Source organism: Ciconia boyciana, chromosome 3 (assembly GCF_034638445.1).
Source record: "Ciconia boyciana chromosome 3, ASM3463844v1, whole genome shotgun sequence".
In the NCBI taxonomy this organism is placed as follows: Eukaryota; Metazoa; Chordata; class Aves; order Ciconiiformes; family Ciconiidae; genus Ciconia; species Ciconia boyciana.
The window spans coordinates 33,137,001-33,151,663 of NC_132936.1; the positions used below are offsets into that span (position 1 = coordinate 33,137,001).

At 36.7% G+C, this 14,663-nt stretch overlaps 1 protein-coding gene across 1 annotated transcript in view; it reads left to right on the plus strand.

The window, feature by feature from the left end:
* Window positions 1–14,663, plus strand: part of ADGRB3 (adhesion G protein-coupled receptor B3) — a 464,328-nt gene that overhangs the window by 430,564 nt on the left and 19,101 nt on the right. Inside the window, exons 25-27 of the mRNA XM_072857823.1 lie at window positions 6,531–6,626; window positions 8,017–8,056; window positions 10,610–11,253. Of these exons, the coding sequence (XP_072713924.1) occupies window positions 6,531–6,626; window positions 8,017–8,056; window positions 10,610–11,253 (780 nt within the window). The remainder of the gene's footprint in view (window positions 1–6,530; window positions 6,627–8,016; window positions 8,057–10,609; window positions 11,254–14,663) is intronic.

Genomic DNA, 14,663 nt, shown 5'->3' on the forward strand with positions numbered 1-14,663 from the left:
GTCCCTGAAAGAGGACACAAGGAAATGAGGTGTTATGTTGGTGAAGATCTACCCTTTCAGTTCTACAAACTCAGGTACATACTTAAGGTAACGTACTTAAGTTATGGGGACAGTGAGGATGAAGACAGATGAATGCTTTGAGAACATCAGGGAAAAGCTAGTACCCCTGGCCTGCCCTTCACAGCTCAGTGTCACCCACTGCAGAATTCATCACCACTGAAATCTGATGTCAAAGCTATCACAACAAGTGCTCTTTAACCTGGCTCAAGTGACAGCTTCTCTAACCTATCTAGCCTGATAACTAACCCTACATTTTTATTGAGATAGATAGGTTTGAGAGCAGTAACACAACAGATTTGCTGGAAGTTCTGTGGTAGTGGGACCATCTATCAAAAATGAGTGGGCAGAGCCAGACTGGAGAGCCAGACTTGTCCAGTGGCATACCTATGCATTAGCCATTTATCAACTTCAGGATATTTACCACACCAATCGACCAAATTACACTGTCTAGAATGGTTCCTTGTGATTGGCAAGAGTTATTCAAAAACACTTCAGGACTAAAAAAACAGGAAAATGTTTCAGGAAAGGTTTATTGTCAACACTGAGTGAGGAATCTCACACAGTGGTTTCCCTTTCCACCATTCACACCCTTTAAACATTGAAACTCACTATATTAATGAAAAAGAATTATGAGTGACATAATTTATTCCAGTCTTTCAGTAGTGTACCACTTTGTATGAACTTTATACCACTATCCTACACAGTATGCATATGTGATTTTCTTACCAAATAATTAAGTTTCCAATTTTTAAGGAAAAAGCTTATCAATATCTTGCAGAAAATAGCACCTTCCATTGTGCTGACTCCATCCCACTTTATTCAAGCTGTTAGAGCCTATGAACTTTTGTTTTTCTTAGTTTAGCAGCTTTCATAGTGGAAGGGGCTTACCTCCTTTAATACCTTTTCTTTTTTCTTTTTTTTTCTTTTTTTTTTTTTTTTTTGCTCAGGATAAAAATATGTGCAAAATAAGCGATAATACTCAAGACAAATCTATTTTATGTAGAACTGTCTTGCTATCCTGTTATTTTCTACAGCATTTTCTTTCCCCATATGATTTACATCTGTGAAAGAGGGTATTCTCATCTGTAGAACTGAAAGCCATCATTTCACATATTATTTTAGTAAAATGGTAAGACACTGCAATTATTTTTATTTAAATTCTTCAGTAGAAAGAATGGCAGTTCCATACTGGTTTTCCTGTCTATGAAATTTGTATTTCCATTGGTATATATTAATTAGCCTGGAAAGGGATACCACCTCCCACTTACTGTCCTGAGGAACAATTTTTATTTTAAAATATATATCTTTATCTCAAGGTTGCAGATGAAACCTTCAAAAACAAAGCAGTATAAACAGCATTATCTTTCACAGAATCACAGAATCATAGAATATCTCAAGTTGGAAGGGACTCATAAGGATCATATAGTCCAACTCCCTGCTCCTCGCAGGACTACCTAAACCTAAATCATGTGACTAAGAGCATCGTCCAGCCACTCCTTGAACTCTGCCAGGTGTGGGGAGCCTGTTCTCGTGACCGACCACACTCTTGCTGAAGAACCTTTTCCTAATGTCCAGTCTGAACTTCCCCTGATGCAGCTTAATTCCATTTCCTCGTGTTCTAATTCCATTTTCTTGTGTCCTTTGTGAGGATGCAGAGAGGTTGCAACACATACCTGGTTATCAGTCATTGTTTTTGTCAAAAAACAGGCCAAAATCCAAGATAAATTTTAAAAGTAACTTAGCATAGCACTGTATAAAATAAAAAAAAATCAGACATTAAAGCCTGCTTTGGTGCAGTAATGCAGGAGTTTATTTGGAAAAAAAATATTTTGACTGCTTAAGATGAAATTGAACAGGTATCTTCCCACAATGCCCCAAGCCTTGAATTCAAGACAGGTTCCCTACTCTAATGACAGCTATTTGCCACAAATGCTTCATTCCCAGGGAACGCTTCGATATTGCGGAACATTTCATGGAAACATTCTTGTCTGACCCTACTCACAGGTAGGACTGTGGTGATAGAGGTGGAATTAGTCTTTTCTGTAAGTAAGCTCAGTTTTCAAATTTGTAGGTTACCTTGACTTGAACCACACTCAACTCACTGGTTCTAGTGCAAGCAATATGCAAAAATATCTGCTTATAAAGACGTTTATACAGAAACTTAGAATCTTAATTGTTTGTGTGTAGACAATCAGCTAGTTATGGTTTATTTTATTTGCTGCTCTTTTAGCTCATCACATATACATATCTCATCTGACTGCAAAGAATCATTACTTCGTTTAACTACTTAAAGGAGTAGTTCCTGCAAGCCAGTCTTGGCAGTTACACCTCCTGGTCCTAACACTGAAATTCTAGAAGAAAAACATTTGATAAAACAGCTGATCAATCTATCCACATGGTATTTAAAAAAATGACCTAGTGAGAAGATTTCCCAATGAGGCCCCAAAAGCACCTTGGTTTGATAAAGTCGTCCCTTATCAAAAAGGGGAAGGAGTTATTTCTTCAGTCATGACAACTGAGGCAGAAGTAAATGTACAGAGACAACTTATTTGCTAATCAGTAGATTATCTCCAGTCAAGATGATAACAGTGGTGGTGGTGGAAGACAAAGAAGCCTAGGCATATTGCTGTTTGAACTCTATTTGACAGAACTTATTAAATCTTTAGGCCTCCAGATCTAAATTGTAAACTGGACAAAACACTTGAGGAACTAATTAAGGTAATCTTTTTCATATGGGAAAAGCAAATTAATAGAAAGTTCTTCAAGTACAGCAAAGAAGTAAAAGTTGATGCACTTGAAACAATTTTTGTTTCAAAAATGTGTATGGTCTGCACTTATATGGACCAGTTTGCAGCAGCAAAGACATAATTGTTTACTGCAACAGGTTACTACACAGAAAGAGACGTAACTCCAGTAAGTTATGTTTCAATCTGGCTCTAGAGAGTCTGGCTTTCTAGCTCCAGAGACCCTTAGGTGAGTAGAAACCAAGATAGTGGCCATCATGCACAGTGTGCAATGCAGTCTCTGCACTGTACAGGGTACCTCCCAGCTGAAAGAATAGTCTGTTACTTTCTGTTGTCTGCAAAAGAATTTTGCTCTGCCAGTGCCTGTCAAGGAAACCCTGCCAACGTATTTGTCGCTCTTGATGACAGCTACAAAGCTATCTCAGTTATAGCCTATAGGATTGATCTAATATTTATAGCATGCCAGCACAGGCAAAACAATAATTCTGACTGTCAGGAAAAAAAATATAGGATGGAATATATCACCATAAAATTCAAACAAAGAAGAGGAGGACAGCCCTGCTTTACTATGCCTTTATTGTAATTACATTACAAAAAGACACAGACTTTTACAATTATATATATAAACTCCCCATTTTTTCCTCTTAGTGATATTGATATAAACATAAATGGTGGAAACATTTTTCACTTTCTCTAGTATGCTATATCAAAGATCTTGTGTGGCAAGGGCTGCGTTAGGAAGCCAGGGACATTCACTAAGACATACAACTAGAAGAGAACTAAGTGATGTGTTGTGTCTATTTCTGCCCTCCATTAAATCTTTCTATACTTCTGTTTCCTAACTTCTAAGATAAATATAATACTTAAGCATAAGACCTCTTATAGACCATTAGGAAATTAGGAAAGAAAAATGCAAAGTACAATTTAGGTATTATTGCTTTATGTTGCCTTCTTAGCCCAGAGAGCCTAGTTTGTTTTTTTTTCCTCTTCTTGCTGTTTAAATACCTAATTGGGCATTGGAAGTTGGTATGTGTCACAGAACAGAGAATGATAGGAGAGGTTAGTGCTGAAGCTTCTCCATCAGAGCAAAATGGTTTGCCTGACCTGCTTGAACAAGAGATGCTTTAAAGCTAATTTGAATCACACTGAATAACGCCTGTTAATGCTGGTGATGGGAGGAACCCACATGTATTGTCTTCTTTTGATGTGCTCTGCTGACTAGAGAGCATTTGGGTTAAATGCATCGTTGGCGTCTAAAGTCCACATTTCTGTATTGCAGGAGAAAAATAAAGAGTACATGAGTAGGGAGAGGGTAAGTTATAAAAGCCTGGAGTTGGTTACTGTTGCTAAGGAAACCACTTCCCTGGTATCCACACGTTCATCACATCTGTCTCTGCTGCTCTGTCTGGCTCTAAGAAAATCTTGTAACTTGATGTTAAAAGGCAGGAGCAAAAAACAAGATTATGTTTCAAAGTAAAATGTAAAGACAGCACAGTCTTTACATACTCAAACAACAAGTTTGAACAAGCAGTTTAGAAAAATAAGCTGGTATTTAGAAAGTTCAACCTTTTTGTTTCTGGTTTGTGTGAGGACACCTAGAAGTTGCAACATATGTCAATATGATGGATACAGCTAGATTTGACATTCTGTTAACATGTTCAAATCATATGCTGCTTGCACTTCAGAAACATTGTAAGAAACATGCACATTTAAGAGGATCGAAACATCAAGATTCACCACTTTAATATGGAAGGTAGTGAAAGTAGGACATGAGAGTCTTGAGATCTCTGGAGCTATCTGAACTGGGGAAGCTTCGTGAACAGAGTCCCAAAAATAAGGAGGTCCACTGCACAGAGTGAGATCACACAGTATGTTCTGAAGTAATAATGCTTTGGCATCAAGCATCATGAGGCTTGAAATGAGATTCAGCACAGCTGGGGATGCTTTGGAGGGAGGGATTTTTTATTTTATTTTTTTGTGAAATCACTGTGTCAGTGCTTATCCAAGAGCATAAAACTCTGAAGTGTGACCTGACTTCAGCATTGATAAAGTGAGAGAAGACTTGGATTAAATTTGCAACAACTGGGAGATGCCAAATTAAATTAACGTCAAACACGTGGAAAACCACAGCAAGTGTAGTGCCTAAAATCAGAATCTGAGTGACAATACAGGTCAAGCACACGTTACATTATCACATGTGGGAAGTCTCGGTGTTTTGAAATCAATCCAAACCTTCCCACCTTGCTTCATTCTTCTTTCTGCTCTATATTAGTCTTCCTCCACCTGCAACAGTCACTTATCAAGACTGCAGAGCACTCTTACTCATTTAAGGATTGAGCACTTTAAAATAATGCTTTCTAATTACAAAAATAAGTAATTTTTTTCCATTTCATTTTCCCTTTTGTGAAAGCTCTTAAACAGCTTGCAGTAGAATATGATGTATTGAAAGGGGACGGCTTTTCATCAGCAACAATTAATGAATTATCCTCTTCTGCTGTTCACAAAATGTCCATGAGTAGAATACAATTTTCTCCCTTTTAATTATTCTGAATAAGACATCAAGTAATTTCTACAGATAATAAATGGAATGTAGATTTTTGTAGGCATTTTGTTGAGAGCATTTTCATATTCAAAGAAGAAATGATACTAGTTTGTTTTGATTGGAGGTCACCCAACTAAGTTCCTGTTTTCCAAGTCACATCTTGTAATCAGGGTCCTAATATGGACACTTGCGTTTCTGGAAGCAAAATTCACATTTTAAAAACTTCCATTCCAAAAGTTGCCTTGCTGTCCTTACTGTGGTACATGTGAGAAAGCAGCAAAATGTGTTTGCATTCTACTGCCAGCAAACAGGAACTGCATTTTTCTTTTGAATGTGCCTCTCTGTTGAACCACATCTTTCTGACAAAAGTGTTGTGTAATATTATTTCTTTGGACATACGGTCTGCCCAAAATCAAAGTAGAAATAGCCTGTCCTATGAAAAGATAATTCCTCAAGTATACTTTTGTTTTAGGGACAAGTCTTCAAATTTACTTTATGGATCATATTAGTAAACACTAATTTCTGAGAAGTTCCTTTTTTTTTTTTTTTTTGGTTTCAAGAAACCAGACTCTGTGCAAACAGTCCACTTTTATTTTCTTCTTGTGCTCACACTGAAGATATTTACCTGATCTGAAGAGTTTTACTCCTAGAAGAGATGCATGAGATTCCCTTTACATGGAGTTAGAGATTATGAAATTAGGAGAGCACTATGTATCTGATTATAGTAACTGTTAAGAACTGTCTTTCAAGAATCTTACATTTATCAAGCAGAAGATACATTTTATTTTGCAATGGTTAATAGCATATCTATTAATCCTGCTATCAGACCTGTACTACACTGAATGAGAAGACAAAGCCAAATACTATCACCCAAGACAGATTTGGCTTGAGTACCAGCTCTGTACTGAGTACCAGTCAGTCGTGACTGACTACTAGTTAATTCTGTCCATAGGCAAATCTAATTCTGTGGTCTTGATGTGATACACTGACAGACTTTGCTGTAGCCACAAAACATAGCAAGTGTATTAAATGGCAGAAATAAGCATTTATGTTTACTGCTTCTGATTTATTAAGTACGCTAAAGAAAAGTCATGCATTGTATTCCATACAGTTTAATTTAATCTTTAATAGGAGTAGAGTATATGATGTTGCACAAGAATCAGTATAAGATACTGTTTTCACAGGTTCAAGACGCATTCAGATGTCGACTGAGAAATTGCCAGGATCCAATCAATGCAGATTCTTCAAGTTCTTTTCCTAACGGACATGCTCAAATCATGGTTAGCTTTTATTTTCTTCTTTGACTATTAATTTAGTGTTCCTAACCAAAAGAAATAACTTACAGTATTGTACATGGCAAGTATGCACAGCTGAAATATTAACATAATTTTTAAGCGTAAGTCTGTTTAGGTTGCTATCTGCTTGCTTAAGTCTCTTAGCAACTTTTAAATTATTGGTGTGATCATTTAGTGGAGCACAATGAATTAGTATCTTCCACCAGTGTTCTTTATGACAAACGATTCTTACATAAGACAATGAGAAATTAATCTAATAATATATTGTGACTTTTTCTGCTGTTGGTGTAAAGAGCAGTGATGCATTTGAGAGTCTTCCCTTCATGAGGCCTTGAAAAGTGTTCCTCTCAAACTAAGTTGGACAAGGAGAAAGTGCTAGAGATTCTAGACGGGGAATCTATTTAGTGGCTCAAATTAAGGAAATAGTGAATGGCTCAGTATGCCAATTTGGATTTACTAATATTGTTAGGTACTATATTAAGACAAAGTATTGGTCCCTTCACTTTCAATGACAGTTTTTCATTGACTATAATGGGGGCAGGATCAGGCCCTAAAAAAATGCAAGGCTCAGCAAGCAGATGCCCTTCAAAAATGATGACTCAAAAAGAATCCAATATTTGGACTTCACAAGCAAGAAAGAGATCAGTTTTATTAAACATTTTTCATGTAATAACTTTTTGTGGAAATAAAAACATAATTAAAAATTACTTGAATTCTCTAACAGGAAAATAGTTTTGTTTAACTGGGAAAAGCGTCCTTGGATTTTCAACTGTTAAAATTTATTCTTAGCTCTTACAATTCATTTGTGCCCGATGAAACAAATAATAGTTGTTTTCAGGGAGTGCGAAGTTTATGTGATTACATTAGTAGCAAGGATAGACAGAATGTTATATAACAAATAACCACATCGTAACAAATTAATGACGTTTCAGACAGGGTGGACTAATTGGATTACACTTATTCACAGTAATTTGTATTGCAGGCTATTTTCCATACTTCTGTTTATAAAATATACTATGAAAATCTTCCTTAAAGATGATCCTTCGATAAGATGTAGAAGTTACTCTTCCATATACATAAAAAACTATACACTGTATCGTTTTATTAAAATTATATACTCTACTTCCACCTATTTTATTTTATTTTTTCTGGTCAGGCAGCATACTTTGAAAACCACCCAGTTATACTTTAGGAAACTTTGTAAAGCTCTGCTGTTGTAAAACAATACACTTCACCTTCTCAGCAACAAGAAACCACTTTTAAGAGACTATGACTCTGTAAGTAGGACATTTTGGAAGCGCTAGTTGGCAAAAAGGTATTGTGGTTTAGTTTTCAATTAATAATAGTTGTCCTATTTCGTTGTTTCTTGTTACAGACTGATTTTGAAAAGGACGTGGACATTGCTTGTCGGTCAGGTAAGAACATTGAGAGATTATTTAGCCACCAAAAAGAAGTCTTAGTACTAGTTCCTTGTGAAGTGAAAATCAGAAAAATACCAGGGTTTAATAATTTACAATGCATATGTATAAATGTAAACAAAAAAAGTGATGCCACAGTATGAATATATTTATTTCATTTTCTTACAAAAGCCTTTTTCTAGAATTCAGCTGGGAAGCAGACAAAGGTGTGATTGTCTATTAGAAGGCAAATGGTTTTGGAAAGAAGATCAGTCTTAACACACAAAACTTTCCTTGCCCTGGTACACAAGCAAATGTGAAACAGTCATTTTGCTATTAAAAAAAAAAAATTAGTATAGTGTCTCAACAGCTATGTGTATGAAGGATGCATCAATTGGTGTTAGTTTTAAAGAGGGTAAGTTTTTTTGGACTCTAAGTGAAATCAACAGTAGCTTAAGCAACATGGTATCAGGAAAATGAAATTTGATTCCACTTTACTGGAACAAGTTGGGATTTTTTTAAGACATTTCAGTAGTGTGTTCTTTAATTAGTCAGCTATGTCTGTTTCTGCATATTAAAAATAACACATTTTAAGCAATTTATTTGCCAACCTTGCTTAAATAAAGTACAGTGTAAAATAAATGACCATTTAAACCCTATAGAAACTTTTAAATCTAGGAGATATTCCTAAAGGACAGTTCTGCCGAGGGACGCAATCCTGCCTAGACACCCTCAGTTTTCAGTAAAGAGAGAAAGAAAGAGAGAGAGGATGTCCTCTCCACAGGGTGAGTCAGGGCAGGAGTCTGACTTAGCTGTTCTGCATCACCCACCCACTGTCTCTCTTCACTGGCTATATTGGGAGCCAAGAAGGCTGATCTCATTAAGGTAAAGTTCGAGTTTCCAGTCACCCACCTTTAAAAAACTGCCAGTTCAGTTTCTTGCAATATAGTAATAGTTCTTCCATATAGATTAGTTTTAATATGCACATGTATTTTGAAGGAAGCAGGATAGCACATTGTAACACAAATGCATGTCTGTCACCATCCAATGCAGACAAAAGTCCAGTGTTGGTCCATGTAGCTCCTACTTCTTACTTTTGACAACATAGCTCTGCAGTATAGAGAGCCTTGTCAGGGGCATCCTTAAAGAGATGGACTTTGAATACAGTTAGGAACAGGCTTTACTAGATAAACACTTAAACTCAGTTTCTTTCAATGAAAGATTTAAGAATAGGTCACTGGGTGAAGTGTCTTAACAAGTGTGACTGAAAACAATGAAGCAGCCACACTGAAGTCGGGTGTTTGTGTGCTGTTGTTTAGAGGCAAATTGTTCTTTTCATAATGGGAAAATGAGAGGCAGTTTTGTGTGAGGTAGGAGAGTGGGATGCCTATGAGCTGCTTGCTGTGGAACATAGCAGTGAACTGACAGGTCCAGGGGGATCTGGGTCATCAGAGCCTTCAGACTACCAAAAGGGATGTAAATGCAACACCTGAGATACTTCAGGTTGTCTTACTGTCTCAGCCCATGAGCTGGGTTTTATTGTACAAACTAGCACTGGTGTGAATTGAAAAATTTTCAACTAGGACAAGAAAATGCTTGCACCCAGCTGGAATAAGCCCAGTAATTTGTTACTTTAATTTTTTTTTTTACTATCTATCCTTTTTCTTTCATTACAAATGTTGAATTATAGACTTATATTTATTTTTTAACATCAATAATTGTGATTGGATGGGTGCTTTGGTTTTGAATGCATCCTTCAGTGCTCCTGGAAATTTTGTATACTATGATAGGATTAATAACTTTTACATGTGCAGCTTACCTCAACAAAATATTGCTGGATGTTGCTACAAGTTTGACCAGGAAAGTTTAGGCCTACACCAAAAGTGGATTATGACTGTTTTACAAGACATGTTTATATTCTTTATAACCTTTTCAGATGCAGCAAAATGTGTCTTTCCAATACCAATGGAATTTCTTCCCAATGTGGTTACTTTTTTGTCACTTTTATTTAAAAAATGATTTAACACAGAAGAGTTTAAAAAAGTCAGTGAAATGGAACATTCAGGAGCTCAGGAACACGTGTTCATAGTTATAATCTTATGGTAGGTCATTACAATGGATTGACAAAATGATTCTGCCTTACAAGCCGTTTGACATTTTCCAGGAGGTTATGTGGAGTTAATAATGGCAGTACATATGTCATAGTGTATTTTTTTTGGAAAACCCTTAATCGAGTTCCACATAGTAGGCTTTTGCTTAAGCTCTAGGTCACCTAAGACCTATGTAAGGCAGTAGGAATAAATGAAGGAGTGGTTTTAACTTATATAAATGACTGAGGCTTAGTCAGAGACCTGTGTCAGTTATACACAGTAGCTTAAGAGATGTTGATCTAAAAAAAAGAACCCAAACCTTCCCAAAACAAGATTTATAAAATAAAAGTTATTAAATGAATAGAAAAAGAGTTAAGAAGATGCATCGGTAAAGGGAGCACTGCTAAATAAAGCAACAAGAAAAAGCAGTGTTAGGCAGACATGGTTTCATGTTGTAAGAATTCTGTTCTCTGACCCACAGTTCTGCATAAAGACATTGGACCTTGCAGAGCAGCTACTATAACAGGAACACTTTCTAGAATTTCACTAAATGATGAAGAGGAGGAGAAGGGACCAAACCCTGAAGGAATTAGCTATTCTACCTTGCCTGGAAACATCATCTCCAAAGTCATCATCCAGCAACCAACGGGTCTCCACATGCCGATGAGTATGAGTGAACTGGCCAATCAGTGCTTGAAAAAAGACAACAGTGAGTTGCGGAGGACTGTGTATTTATGCACTGATGATAATTTGAGAGGTGCAGATATGGACATAGTCCATCCTCAAGAACGGATGATAGAAAGCGACTATATAGTCATGCCCCGGGGCTCAGTAAACACCCAGCCATCACTGAAAGATGAGAGCAAAATGAATATAGGCATGGATACGTTGCCTCATGAAAGGCTGTTGCACTACAAAGTTAATCCAGAGTTCAATATGAATCCATCTGTAATGGACCAATTTAATATCAATTTAGACCAGCATCTTCCCACCCAAGAACATATGCAGAATTTACCATTTGAGCCTCGCACAGCAGTGAAGAATTTCATTGCCTCGGAGCTGGATGACAATGCGGGATTATCAAGAAGTGAAACTGGATCCACAATATCAATGAGCTCTTTAGAGGTCAGTGGTGCATAAACAAATTACATGCTCTGTTGTTCTAATTGTACGATAAGACGATAAATTGTCTTGTGTCTTGTGTCTAAGGGGTGAAGCTAACATTTTAATTCAGTATAAATTATTGTTTGGGATCATACACTGCTGTTCATATTTCTCTTATTATCATAAGTGTTTATACCTAGAAAACAAGATTAGAGTTTCAGAGCCGGCCTATATGAAACTGTATAGTTCTGGAGATTTAACATTCCACACAACTGCAAAGGATTTTGTGAACTACCAGGTAAAGTCCACTGGAACATACTGTGTTGCTATGAGAAGAAAAACAATTCCTGCAAGATATAACTGATATTCATTGACCCTACTGGCAAGCACATGCAGTTGAAAATATTTGCCATTTTATTGCTGACAATCATATCTGTCTCAGATATGATAGGTCTGATTCTGCTCTTGCTAGTGTAAATCTTGGATTCTTCCATCCAATAGTTCACCATTTACTGATTTAGTTTTGTTTGCATGTCTGTGCAGGCATTGCTACAACTGATGTGTGCAATAGGTACAGATGAACTTCATGCGGAGTATCTTAGATTCCAGTCAGACTGCAAGAGTGAACCGAAAAGCCTTTAAAAGGGATTCAGTTCGTTACTACAATCTGTCTGTGGGATTTAGACATTATAAGAGTGAAAACTATTTACATCGTTTCTTAAGACCTAAGTGTCAAATATTGCCATTCCTATTAAGCTTTTACTTATGCAAAACCACCAGTGAGGTGGAGTTAATTGCATACTTTGGCCTCCTTAAGAATTGGAAATACATTTCACCAGCATTTCAAATGTTACAAAACACACCATTTGGTGGGAAAGAAAAAGACAAATGAGAAAAATATGGTCCTTACTCATTCTCTGAAAGAAGTTACAGATGGAAAAAAATTCTACTGTATGTGCAAACTTGAAGCCATTAGCTAGTACTCCAATGTTTGGACCCGTCTGTGTAGGGAAACAGAGACTTTACCTGATTTTTCAATTGTTAGACACAGAACTGTAGCCAATACTTCATAAACAGGGGATACTTATAGATATTTCTTTTAAAATGGAGTCGAAGTTTTATGTGTGGATTGACTGGAGAGTTTGGGCAGAAGATCAGAACTTAGGTTCTTTTCAAGAGATGCCTTTACAAGCTTTGAAAGTGAAATATTTTCCATGCTGTTTATATTGTGTGTGTACTATCATAAGTTTTTACAAGACATAATTTAACTGAAAAAATTAATTGAAAATGAAGTGTGGGGCTTTCCAGATAATCAAATAGTATCCATTTTTTGTTTGTTGTTAAAGTGAATATGTATAATCTTAGGACAAATTTTCAAAATTATTTCTAAAAGATAGTGTAAGTGCTTGCCCACTCAGTGCTCAGACAGATGGGCTCTTTCAAAGCAAGCTTGCATCGTTAAAGAAGTTACTGCCCTCAGCTCAGGTATATTAGTTAATAGATCTTAGGTGACACACAGGAGCTCTTCTCCAATTTAATGCAACCCCAGAAGCAGGATAGCTAAGGTCACCTTCCAGTAGTGTCCTCTCCTACCTATCTACAGTACCGTCTTTCAGATACTTTTTGTCAGATATAAAGACTCAAATCCAGCCCAGTTAAGACTAGACATATGGGTGAGATATCTAGGGAAGGTTCAGAATTCCTTGATAAGATAGGCATACCTGCCACCATACTATCCACTCCACCTGAGGTCTAAATTACTCTCTGGTGATGCCTCTTTCTTTCCATTGGTGATAAAGGTCATCTAGGGACCTAAAAAAGGACGCCTTACTTAAGTTCTAAAAATTGGGACAATAATTACTTCATCTTACACAGAATTCCAGTTCCTGTGGCCACTTTGGAAAATGTGCCTGAAAACCTACGAGTCTAGTGTACTACTCCTTTAAAGCTTACCTCTAAGACAGGATATAGACACCAAATCTGAATCACCGGTCTGTATATCATTTTTATGCTCAGAAGAGACTACTAAGTATGTAGTAGAAATTGTAGTAAAATGTAATAAAGTAGGGTAGCAAATATTTAGTCTCTTCTAACTTGGTAAACAAGTTAGGTTTAGAAAGCTGTATTTTGGTCCAGAAAGCTGTAAACAGTTATGTTATTAAACCTAACTGAAGCCAGCATAATTCCATGTATTAGAAAAAAACCAGATATTAGAGCAGATCAGAAATGAAAGGAACTCTTTTGGCTTTTGTGCCTGCCTTTGTGGTTCTCAACACTACTTGATTATATAGCATTACTTCATCTTTTGATAAGGGTATGCTGCAATGAATTGAAGATAGGAACATGAAAAAAATTGTACATAGAGGAAAATCAGAGTCTCAAGCAGATACAGATAAACGAATCCAGCCAGATAAAGAATGTGATTGTGGTTTTATGTATGCGGTGTGTAAGAAGCAACGGTTGAGGTAAAGCCTCAAAATGCTATTGGCTAGAACTGACCAGCTGGATTAACTTTCATTGTTGCCATAAACAAAATAAAGAAGGGAGGGCAAGGGATTTTTTTCAAAATATTTTTCATGTCCAGTACAATATCATTTAGAAGATTTCAAGTCAAGACCTTTCAAAAGATGAGGCTTTGTCAGACACTATGGAGCAGCAAAACCTGCAGCAGGACATTCAAGATCATTCTGCCCACGTTTTTCCAGATCACTAGACGATGTCTAAAGGAGAAGATCCTGAGCAGTAGGAAGCCTTCCTCTCCCGTCAGCTCATACTGCTGTCCCACCCAAAGTCCAACATAAAAGCACATGGATTTCTGCTCTATAGGGGCAGTTCCCCTTGCATTTCTCTGAAGAAACAGAGGTGTCCCAAGACAGGCAGTGGAGTCTTTTGTGTCTTCTGCATAGTACAGGGAGTTGGGTTCCTCCACTGTTTTCCAATTTATGTTTCCAGGTGCTTTCTCTGGAATTAGCATACTACTATTATTTTTATCATGTAATTATACATTAATTATCACCTATCATGTAAGTGAAATGCACTCAGGCAGTTGTGGCCCATGTTAACACAATTCTTCCTTTTAATTTTTTTTTTTAATTTAAGGTCGGTAATTATTAAGAACATAATAATGGGAATAGTTTACGCAGCGGTTAGAGAATTTATTGTCTTATCAGAATGCCTTAAGGTGTCATGTATGCATTTTCAGCCAAGATCCAACCCAGCTTCTGATTTCAGAAGTGTAATTATGAACCCACAAACACCTCTAGCCACAAAAATACTGCAGGCATAACTGTTTGCAACTGGACACCCAGTAAACTATAATATAGTGACCTACATACAATAGTTCTTATTTGTCCACTCATTTTATGGTAGATGCTAGTCTTTGTGGCCATAAAACTGAACCAGCAGAACTAGATGACACTTTGGAAAATATA